General features: G+C 54.8%; 1 protein-coding gene across 1 annotated transcript in view; it reads right to left on the reverse strand.

The window, feature by feature from the left end:
* Positions 1 to 11,453, reverse strand: part of KCNC1 (potassium voltage-gated channel, Shaw-related subfamily, member 1) — a 46,761-nt gene extending 35,308 nt beyond the window's left edge. The window contains exon 1 of the mRNA XM_008575453.1: positions 10,780 to 11,453. Coding sequence (XP_008573675.1) covers positions 10,780 to 11,349 — 570 coding nt within the window. The 5' untranslated portion in view covers positions 11,350 to 11,453. The remainder of the gene's footprint in view (positions 1 to 10,779) is intronic.
* Between the last annotated feature and the right edge of the window lie 238 nt (positions 11,454 to 11,691).

Here is an 11,691-nt window from a genome sequence, read left to right on the forward strand (position 1 = left end):
TTTTTTTTTTTTTTTTTTTTTTTTTTTTTTTTTTTTTAAAGATGACTGGTAAGGGGATCTTAACCCTTGACTTGGTGTTGTCAGCACCACGCTCACCCAGTGAGCAAACCGGCCGTCCCTATATGGGATCCGAACCCGTGGCCTTGGTGTTATCAGCACCACACTCTCCCGAGTGAGCCACGGGCCGGCCCTTATTCATTCTTTCAATACATATTAATTTGGCACCTAATATGTGCCAGGCTCTGCTCTAGGTTCCAGGAATAGAGGTATTGATAAGAGAGACAAAAATGTGTGCCCTCATAGAATTTACATTCTAGCAGGGGTAACAGACCATACACAAGGCAAATAAGTACAATGCATAGTATGTTAGATGGTGGTAAATGTCCAAACAGGAAAGGGACAGAGAAATGCCTTCTGAGACGATGACATCTGAGTACAGACCTGCAGGAGGTGAGAGTGCGAAGATCTGAGGGGAAAGGCTCCAGGTGTAGGGGCCAGCAAGAGCACAAAACCTGAGGCACAGGCACAAACAGTGTGCACAGGAAAGCCAGGGAGGCCAGGCGTGAGGAGGAGTGAGGTGGGAGAGCACAAGGGAGCGGTTGGGGGGTCACCTATGTGGGTCCTATTATCCTCGTTAGGACCTGGGCTTCCCTTCTGAGGGGGACCAGAAGCTGGAGTGAGACAGGGCACAGGACTGGCTTGGTCTGCCTAGGATTTTACCAGTATGGCCCCGGCTGCTCTGCAGAGAAGGGGCTGGGGCAGGGCAGAAGGAGGGAGGAAAGATAGGAAGCCTTGGCTGTCATCCAGGGGAGATAAGACGGTGGCTTCAACCAGGGAGGCAGCAGTGGAGGTGATGAGACACGGTCGGATTCTGGGTGTGTTTTGAACATGGAGACAACAGGATTTGCTGATGTGCGAGAGAAAGAGAGGAGTCAAGGATGATTCCCAAGGCTTTGGGTCTGAGCAACTGGATGGACGCAGCTGCATTTTACTGAGATGGGGCCTTCACCCCCAGCCCCAATCACAGGCCCCCAACGTCTTGGCCATAGGAAAGATGAGACTCGTCCATGAAGCTCTGCCAGCCCGCACACACACATCCAGCCCTCTTTGCATCCTGATACTTCCTCCCAACTGGGAACCGTTGCCTGCATCAGCACTTCTGAGACTCTAGTGTGTATGAATCATCTGGGGATCTTGCGAAAATGCAGATTCTGAATCAGTACGTCTGGGGTGGGGCCTCAAACTTCATTCTAACAAGTGCCTGGGTGATGTTGCTGTGGGTCAGAGGTCCACACTGGGAGTAGCGGGAGCCCACACATCTCAGACCCCACTGACACAATTCTCCCCCGCTGAGTACTGGCATCCCTGGGAGTGGAGTAGACATTCTCACCCTCTCCAGATCAAGGAACCTAATTCTGCCAGGACACAGCCCAGGTGTCTGAACTTTGTGTAGCATCCTAGGTCATTCTGAAGGTCAGCCGTGGGTGGAAGTCCTCCAGCAACCACCCCTACAGCCCCCCTTGAAAGCAGCTCTCCCTAGCCCTGGTTCTACCCAGCACCCTCCAACACACAGTGCACCCCTCTCCACAGCACCCCTACCCCACTGAAGTGAGCCCCACTGTCCCTGCTTCAGCTTCTACAGCCTGGCACGGTATCTCCCCTCTGAGTGGGCCTTTCTGCAACTCCCTGAGGCCAAATGGCCAAGAGAAGGGCCTGCAGAAGGGGGCCCCAGGTGCTGCCCACTGGGCCTCAGCAAGCAGGTGCTACCCTCAGGTCTGTGCCTGCCAGAGGGCTGGGTGAGCCTATCAGGCAAGGGTGTGACTACTATGCCTTGAATGAATGAATGATAACAGGTGGAGGAAGGCTGAATGAATGTAGGAAGAAGCTTTTCAGACCCCCTCCTCCAGAACTCCTACCTGCTTGGTGCCAGGAAACTTGCCAGGAGAACACACACGTGTCCAGGAGAGGAGCTAGGCCAGGGTGTGGAAGGAAATAGGGAAGGACTAACATGGTTACCCCAGCTCTCTGAGAAGCTGAAGCTCAGAATTCCTGGACTCCTGGAATGTCAGAGCTGGGAAGGGGCTTAGTGGTTGCTATGGTTCAAATGTGTCCCCTAAAAGTTCATGTGTTGGAAACTTGATTCTCACCAGTATAGTGTCAAGAGGGTGGGAAATCTGATTACGGTATTTGAAAAATAGGGCCTTTGACAAGTGATTGGATGGTGAGGACTGTGCCTTCATGAATGGATTAATCCATTCATGGAGTAATGGGTTATCATGAGTGTGGACTGGTGGCTTTATAAGGAGCACATGAGAGAGCTCTTCCCATTCTCTCACCATGTGATACCCTGAGTTGCTGTAGAGGGTCACCACCCAGAGGAAGGCCCTCGCCAGATGTGTTTCCTGGACTTTGGACTTCCCAGCCTTCAAAACGGTAAGAAATGAATTTCATTTCTTTATACATTACCCAGTTTCTGGTATTCTGATATAATCAACAGAAATGGACTAATACAGTAGTCATTTAGAATGACCTCTGTGTTTTACAAGCTGAAAAACTGCAGCCTGAAGGGGGTAATGCCCAAGGTAGCCTGGTTGGCTTAGTGGCCTGGCTGCAGATCTTGCTCTAGTCCAGCTTCCTGATGCCCACCACTTGGGCCTTGCCTGTGGCCTCATCTCTCCACACACCCAGGCCAGTCCCTAATCCTAAGGGCCTGCCTGTCCCCAGTCCCAGGCTTCCAGAGATGACCCACTGACCTCCAGCTTGAATCCTGTAAGCTGGGTGACTCAGTACCCAACCCAGACCCCTCACTTCAGGAGGTCGGTGAGAGCATGAGAGGCCAGGTTACATGTTAGGGATCTTGAGGGATGGATTTTCACTGTCAGGAAAAAGCAGAAAGGACAGTGCAGTGGGAGGAACAGATGAGCGAGACCTGGAGATTAAAATGAGGGCTGAGTGCCTACTACCGCACTGGCCAGCCGCAAAAGAAAAAAACCAAAAAAACGAGGACTGAAGACGAGGAAGCCAGAGAGGAGGAGGAGCCTGGCAGAAGGGAGCAGCAGGGGACACGGCCAGGTTCCAGAGCAGAAGGCCTTGAATGCCGAGCTGAGAAGCAGCCAGCGTTCCTCCCAGGCACCACTGCACCCAGGATAACTTCTGATCCTCCCCAGTCCCTCTGCCATTTCCCTCCAGGCCATATGGAGTCAGTTCCAGGGCCTTCATGGATGGGGGTGGGAAGGCAGTTGAGGCACTGTCATGAAACCCTCTTCCTTGGGACTGCCAGAGCACTCCCTTAGCCGTGCCAGGCAGGACCCTCACCAGCCATTATCCAGGGGCCAGAACTTGCTGAGCAGGATCCCTGGACAGGTTGTCAGGAAAGAGTGTATGTGGGGAGAGAGGAAGGCAGAAGGTAATCCAAGCCTGGAGCATGGCAGTCCACAGACTCCACCATCCCTATCCCTGGCACATCGACAGAGGAAGTACTGTGTAGTGGTTATGGACAGAGCTCTATTGTCGGACAGACCCAGGTCTGACTGCTGGCTCCCTCACTCATGAGCTAAGTGACTTTAGATGTTACTTAACCTCTTAGATGTTACTTAACCTCTTTGAGCCTCAGTGGCCGTGTCTGTGACATTGGCATGATAAAGATAATGCAGTCCCGTGAGAGTCTTGAGAATTAAATGAAAATATGTAAGTAAGCCCTTAAGACAGTGCTTGACATGTAGCAAGAGCTTTAGTAAAAAGCAGACATTAGTGTTATGATTCAAGAAAGGAAGGGGGTTTTGGAAATCCTGCTTGGGAGATGCTGAAGATTTGGGCCAAGTCTGGGTTGCCTGACCTGAGGAGGTCTCAACCAGCTGGGCTGGGTCCTGGGAGGACAGGAAACTGCTTACTCTGCCTTCCTCAGGGGAGGGAATCGGTGGGAGGAGGTAAGAGAACAGCAGCCCAGGTGGGGGTTGATGTTTTTTCAAACCGGAGAGCTGAGAGATATACAGATGGCCAGCCCTGGGCCGGGGCCCGGCTGTAAGTTTGGGTCAGATTCCCCTGGGCAAGGGTCTTCTACTCTTGGAGCCTGTTTCTCCTGCACTGGATGAAGGAAGTGACAAAGACTCTGCTTAGCCACACTTTAGTCCGGCTTCTGAACCTTCTCCTAGGCCCATCCATGACTTCCTCGTGAAATCCAGTTTTAGCAAAAGAACCCTGCTAAGTCAGTTTAGCCAGAATCCCCCCCCACATATCTGCTCAGTTTCCTCATTCTCCCTCCAGCCCCCCCACCCCCCCTGCCCTGGCAATGTCTGATCACCCTGGCCTGTCTCCAGCAAGAATCCTGTTAGGTCGGTTTAGCCAGAATCCCCCCTTACCCCTAATGTTTCCTCTTAGCACTTGTCCATCCACTGACTACCCTCCCTTCCTAGGCCTTGGCTATCAATTCCCATGTGCCCATGCTTTCTGAGTTGAGCCAAATCTCCACCACTGCAAGACACTGTTGCAGTGGTCTCTATATCTCTTGCAATGGTCTGAGTAAAGTCTGCCTTACCATGCTTTAACAAGTATCACTGAATAAGTTTTTCTCTAACAGTAGAAACTAGAGGTAGCCCAGGAGCATTCATCTATTCCAACAGTCTCATGCACATGGAAAGTGGTCCCTCCCACTCAAGTGGTTCCCCTGAATAAGGACTGGGTAGCAAACTGTCCCCGGAGCCTCTCAGGCCCTCCTTTTCCTCTGAGTCTGCACCAGCGATGGGAAGATTGAGCTGGGGTGGTAGCCAGGCTGGCCCAGGAGCTGACGGGAGGCAGCAGCTCAAGGCCCTGACCTTTTGGTCCAGAGCGAATACACTGGTCATGCGACTGCTCAGAATAGCCAGAGGCACTATATTCAGCTGTCGTGGGAGGCCCCAAGATGCCCAGCTCAGGCAGTGGGCCCTGGAATGAGCCCCCACTAACCCCCCTCCCCCACCTCTGAGACAACCCACCTCCCTGCCTGAGAGGCTTAAGCCAGTCTCCTCCATAGCTTTTAGCAGATGCCAGACCTCCCACCCAGAGTCAGGGAGCACTGACTCCTGCACCCGGAGCACCAGACTCCAAACATTCTCTGAGGCATTACGACATAAAGCACCCACTGAGCCAGGAGTTAGGAGACATGGGTTTCTGAGCCAGCCCTCCCAACTAGCCTGCTCACATGTGGCCTCAGGTAAAGCACTCCTCTCTAGGCCTCAATCTCCTCATCTGTCATAATAATAGTTCCTGTTATATTGAGTATGTAAGAACCATACAGTCTGGAGGGAGAGACAAACCCGAATCAAGCAAGGCTGCTAATGAACGTTTTATTACAACCAGATAGCTTCTCTGAGGGCTATCTGGTTCTGAACCCTGATTCAGCAGCTGGGAGGTCTGGGAAGGCATCACTGAGAAACTGACGTGTTGACGCAGGGTGTGAAGGATGAAGAGGGGTGAACCGGGAGGAAAGGGTGCTCCAGAGAGAACAGTACATGCAAAGGCCCTGGGGCAGCAAACCTGGCACGTGCAAGAAACTGAAGCAAGGCCAGACGGTTGGAGCTCAGTGAGCAATGGGGAGAATCAGGTAAGAGGAGACGAGACAGATAGGCAGGGTCAGAGAGGCTACGGTGTGGGCCAGGAAAGCACTGTAGGGTTTTAAGCGGAAAGGCAGTGATCTGACACATTTGTGAGTTGAAAAGACCTCTGTGGTTGCCAAGTGGAGAATGAACTGGAGAGGCCAGGGGCTGGGGTAGGACAGCAGTCAGGAAGCTGTTGTGGAGGTGGCCTGAGGAGAACATGTGGCTTGCAGCAGGATGATGGAGACGGAGGGAGGAGGACAGAGTCTGGAGAGAGCTGGGAGGTAAAATGCAATACGACTGATAGAAGCAGTAGCAGCAGCCAGCATTTACTGCAAGCCAGGCCCTGTGGCTTGGGGCTGCCCACATATTACCTCAGTTAATCTTTGCATCAACTCGAGGTTAATTCTATCATGATCCCCATTTAGTGGGGGAGAAGCTGAGGGACTCTGACTAGGAGATGCTTGGTTTGTGTCTTTTATTACTGGGAGGGGAGCTGGGGGGGGTTGGGGTACCATTCAAATACATGAGGACCCCTGTAAAAGGAATATGGGAGGGAGAAGAACACTGAATGGGGGACCCTTGGGGTGGCTGGGAAGAGAACACACACCCTTCTCCACTGTCTCCTTCACACGTCACCATGACTCAAAGTGAGGCCCTGGCCTGGGGCAGTGGGCTCTGGGGGCCAGCTTCCTAGGAAGCCCCTGACAACAGCTCTGTAGCCCCTCTCTCCACACGCCAAGCCAACACTCCAAGAGCCCTGAGTCAGCTGCACCCAAGGGAGGAACAGAAGTCTCTGGCTGGGCTCTTCATTCCTGCTACCAGATGCACATCCTTCCCAGGGAGTTGAAGGGGGAGTCAGGGCTGCATCAGGTCCCAAAGAGGTGGGGACATGCAAAGAAATACCAGGCAAAGGGTGAGATGGAGGTGGGGCTTCTCCAGCTTTAGGACCATTGGCACTTCTTCGACATTTGGAAGGTCAAGCAACTCTGGGGGACAGATGTCATCACATACGCGCACGCACACACACCCTACACACAAACTAGAGGCACTCTCTGGCCTGCAGGTTAGGGACCACTATTGGCCCAAATAATACAGAGTTCGACATTTGGAAGGTCAAGCAACTCTGGGGGACAGATGTCATCACATACGCGCACGCACAAACACCCTACACACAAACTAGAGGCACTCTCTGGCCTGCAGGTTAGGGACCACTATTGGCCCAAATAATACAGAGAATGATGCTCCTGGTGATGACATGCAAATTACAGACGAAAGCCAAGGGCCTCAGAACTGAGCTGGCCCCCACGGAGACAGGAGGGCAGGTTTCAAGCCAGGGCTGCCCTAGGCTGTCTCAATACACCTGTCTGCTCCCAAACCTCTAGGACTTTGCAAAAGAGGACTGCCTGTCCCCTGCTCTCTGCCTAGCTAACTCCTATCTGCCCCTCAAATTTGCCCCAGCATTACCTCCTCTCATGGCCCCAGGAAGCCCCTTCGCAGCCCTCACTGCATAGTATCATCATCATCCTTATCTTGTGTGTGTCTGGGGCACCAACACCCCAGAATACAAGTAAGTTGGCTCCTCCTGTCCCAGTTTGCTCCCCGCCTCTCACCTCCTCAGGCTGGTGTCCAAGAGAGCACAGGAAAGGGGGCCAGGGAAGGAGCTGCTCCAGCTGGCAGTGTCACCCTGGGGAGCTCAGATGGGACCTCTCGCCCCAGCCAAGTAGCCTCTATCTTCCAGGGCCAACACCAAGTCCCGGAGTTGGAGGCAGCTCCTCAGCAAAGGTGACCTCACCACCCAGCCCAAGCACCAACAACTGGCCTGGGCTGCAACAGTGTTTCTACTGAGGATGGCAAATGTCCTCAGCAAGGTAGTTCAGGAGTCCCAGGAGGTCAGGGCAGCAGGCAGGAAGCTGCTCTGGAATTTCACCTTCCTCGAGGGACACTCACACCCAGGCCACACAAGGGGCTCTCTCACATGCAAGCACACACAGAAACACTGATGCACACGCCCAGGGCCTCACACACACTGTCACACATAGTCTCCATCATACACACAGCCTCACATACACACAGTTTGTCACATACACCCCTCTCCCCGCACAGATATGCCTCCTGCACAGATGGTCTCATGCACACAGCCTTACACACACACATATACAGTTTCACACTTGCCACACTGTACAATACACTTACACAGAGACACACTCACCTTGAATTTCTCACATACTCTCAGAATCTATCTTGCACACACTCTCTCCCACAGTCTTATTCTCACACATACACAAAGTCCATCTCTCAAAACACGCAGAATCGGTCTCTCATGTTCACACAGAATTTCTGACACAGGCACTCACAAAATGTCTCTCACAGAGTCACAGTCTCAGCACACACACACACACACACCCAGAGTCTCACTCACACATATTTTTATTCTCACACACAGTCTTTCTCACACCAGCACAGAATCTCTCTTACACAGATTCTCTCTCACACATACAGCTTTTCTTTCACACACATATACAATGTCACACCCATACAAGATTTGGATCTAGAATCTAGAACAAAAATTTAAATTCCCACCCACCAATTTGAGGCTGCTTGGGGCCCCATGGGGGGAGGGGTAAACAAAGGGTGACAGCAGCAGCGGCAGAGCAGCGATGGAGGGGGAGGAGGGCGGGCAGACGGCTGGACTCTGCGCAGATGAGCTGCAGAGAGGCAGCGCAATGCAGCTAGGCCAGCCGGAGCAGGCAGCAGGAAGCCTGGGTTCTAATCCTGGCTCTGCCTTTACGTTCATGTGCCCTTGGGCAGGTCCCTCCCCCTATAGGCCTCAGTGTCCTCATCTGTTACCCAAGGGAGTTGGAAGGGACTACAACCTTTCTGTGAGGCCACTGGGGAATGAAAGTGGCACGGACGGGCTGGGGGGTGATACCTACTAACACCCACCTGCATCCCAGTATCCCCCACCCCTGCTGTCACCCCTGACTGCCCAGCTTTTCATCTGGAGTCTGCTCTTCAATGGACATTCCCCTGAGAGATTTTTTTCAAGACTTCTCTGTATGGTTTTGTACACCAACCACATCTCAAACCACACTAGGGGTCCCATTTGTCTGCAATGGGTGAAGGCCACCCCACAATCTAAGAATGTTCAGTGGGAGGAGATGGACAGGGGAGGGGGCTGGAATATGCCCCACTGACCCCTGCCTGCCCTGAAACTCAAGGACACTGAGTTTCAAGAGGTGGGGTAGAAGGACCTGGCCTCTTGCTAGGGAGCCAGGAGGCTGAGATTACAGTGAGAAGATGGGCCTGCCCCTTGCTTCCAGGGCCAAGGTTGGGGAAAGAGGGAATGCTGTCCAAGGTCAAATGTGGGCTGAATGGGCAGCTGCTGTAACCCAGGCCTTTGCCCAGCTTGCCCCCCACCCACCCCAACATGTGCTGGTTCAACCTCCCAGTCCCCCCCCAGCCCCTCCCCACAGCTCAGCCACAGCCTCCAGTTACATAATCCTCTAGCTGTGATGGCCTCTGTCAAGAAAGGGGAGGGGAGAGGAGGCACTCTGAGGGTCCCGATCCACTCTGGCGAATGGCAGGGAGCTGAAAGCCAGCTCAGGGGAGGATAGGGTCCCAGGAGACTTAGATTCTAGTTCTGCTTGGCCTCCAGCTCCCTGGGTGACCTTGGGCAGGGTTCTCAGTGGCAGAATGAGGTGCCTGGCTCTCTCCCCATTATCCCCGCCATCACACACACACCTGTTCTAGGATTCAGGGCAGAAGACTGACCTGCTGACCCTCCCTCACATGCCTTACTGTGTTCTATCTCAGAAACAAATCTAACAGGTCTGTGCCTCTACAGACTTTCTCTGCCATGCGCTCCTCAGGGCCCCTTAGTCTCCTCCCTCCACTGACCCTCTGCAGAGTCCTGGCCCTCCCCAGCCCCAGCCCCCTGGCTCTTGCTTGGGCACCAGTGGGCAGGAGGGAAGGGATGTGCAGGACAGTAAAAGGCAGCAGGGCAAAGGCAGTGCTTTGCCTGGTAGGGGGTGGGGCTGGCTCACAGATGGGGGAGGGGCTCTGCTTTAAATTTCTAACTCTGCCCCTCCCCCGCATGCCTTGAGCTTTCTTCAGGCCTCTGAGGACAGAGCTCAGCAAAGGCCAAGAGTATCTCTTCCAGAGTGGGTGACTGCTACCGGTCTTTCTTTTGGGCTCAGTTAGTGATGGTCCTTAGCAGCAAAGGTCCTTAGAACTCACCAGACCCACTCCCCCATTTTACGGATGAAGAAACTGATCCAGAGAGGCCATCTGAGGGGCCAAGGTCAGCAGCAGGGTGTCCTTTCTCTCTGGCAACAAGCTGCTGTCACTGAAGGTGAGTGGCCGATGATGACACGCCCACTTCTCACACACCTTCTGCTTGCACTGTCCCCCTTTATGTCCCCCCTTCTCTGCCCCTGGAAAGGTCCCAGAGGAAGGGCAGGTATAAGCGCAGTGACCTTCTACAACACCCTCTCCTTTTGACAAGGAGGAAGGACAGACTGATCCCAGGTCTCAACAGAATCACCATCCCCCTACCTAGCAGCCTAGTCCTACACCAACTATCAAGCTATTAATTAGCGTGAAGATTCCCCCTTGACCATCTCCTCAGAATGGCCTGAAGCTGCTCCCTGGGGAGGGGGTGGTCTGTCTCAAGCAGCCAGGAAGGTCTCAGGTCCTCCCGATGGGCCCTATCTGGCTCCAGACGCCCCTTACCTGGGATGGAGGAAGGGCTCCCAGCTGCCCTCCCCACACCAGAATCTAGAGGGCAGTTCACACCTTCCCAGTGTACATCTGCAAAGATACAAATGTGCACAAACAGGTGCCCATGCACACTCAAACATGCACACATGCTCGCTCATTCTCACTACATACTTTACCCACCCAAATATACACCACCACGCTTACATAAATATGCACACGCCGTCTACTCATACACACAAGCACACCCATTCATACTCATACATATTAAATTCGGCAATACAGACCCAGATTCTTACATACATATAAAACCAGACACCCTTGCAAAGAGTCACCCTTTCTCTCTCTCACGCACGTACACGTACACATACACACCCCCGTTTCAGTTCTGAATTCCCTAGGCGCCAGCTCTCGAGTCCACCCTCGCCCGCGGGAGGCAGAGGACGCTGCCTTCCCCGCCCGCTCTTCTGATGGGTAAGTTGCCACTTACCCGCGCGTAGCGGGACGAGTAGGGGTCCTCGAAGAGAGCCCAGATGCGCGGCTGCCAGCGGCGCCAGAAGCCGCCCGGCCGGCCATCCGGGGAGTCACTGAGCGCCAAGCGCTTGGTCATCTCCAGTTCGTCCTCACCGTCGCCCGAGTCTCCGGGGCCGTCGGCGTCCGCGTCGTCGGCGCTGTTGTCCAGGGGCGCGCCGCCGAAGCTGTCGAGCGCCTCCTCGGCGTCGCGGTGCTGGCGGTACGTCATCCAGCAGCAGGGCTCCACGTCGGTCTCGTCGATGCCCCAGAAGGCCAGCTCCTCCTCGTAGAGCGGCCCGCACACGTCGGCCGGGCAGTGCAGCTTGCCCGTGCGGTAATAGTTCAGGATGTGAGCGAAGACGCCCGGGTGGCGGTCGAAGAAGAACTCGTCGGCACGCGGGTCATAGTCGAAGTGGCTGTGGGCGTCGGGCTCAGCCAGCCAGGCGAGCCGCGTGCCGGGCAGCGTGCGCAGCGTCGAGCGGTACGTCTGGTGGCGCGTGCCGCCCACGTTGATCACGATGCGCTCGCTCTCGTCCCCTTGGCCCATCGCGGCGCCCCCTTAGGCATGGCGCGGCCCAGCGACACCCATGGGAGCGGCCGCCAGGGGGAGTTGGCGCCGGGGAGGGGGGCGCGTGGCCTCCTCCCCCCTCCCCCCAGCCGTCGTGGGGGACAGAGGACCGCGGCTCTGGCCACCCTAACGAGCGACCCAAGCCCCTCGGGGCGCTTTCTGCGGAGTGTCGGTCCAGGGGAGTGCGCGCGGGATCCCTAGGGTGTTTAGGCGCCAGATGTGGGAGGGAGCTGGTCCGGCTGCGGAGGAGGCAGAGGAGGAAAGCGGAGAGGGAGAGAAGGAGGCAGGGAGGCAGGGAGGGGGGCGGCGCTCAGCGGCGGG

The sequence above is a fragment of the Galeopterus variegatus genome, unplaced genomic scaffold (assembly GCF_000696425.1).
Source record: "Galeopterus variegatus unplaced genomic scaffold, G_variegatus-3.0.2 Scaffold1191, whole genome shotgun sequence".
Lineage (NCBI taxonomy): Eukaryota > Metazoa > Chordata > Mammalia > Dermoptera > Cynocephalidae > Galeopterus > Galeopterus variegatus.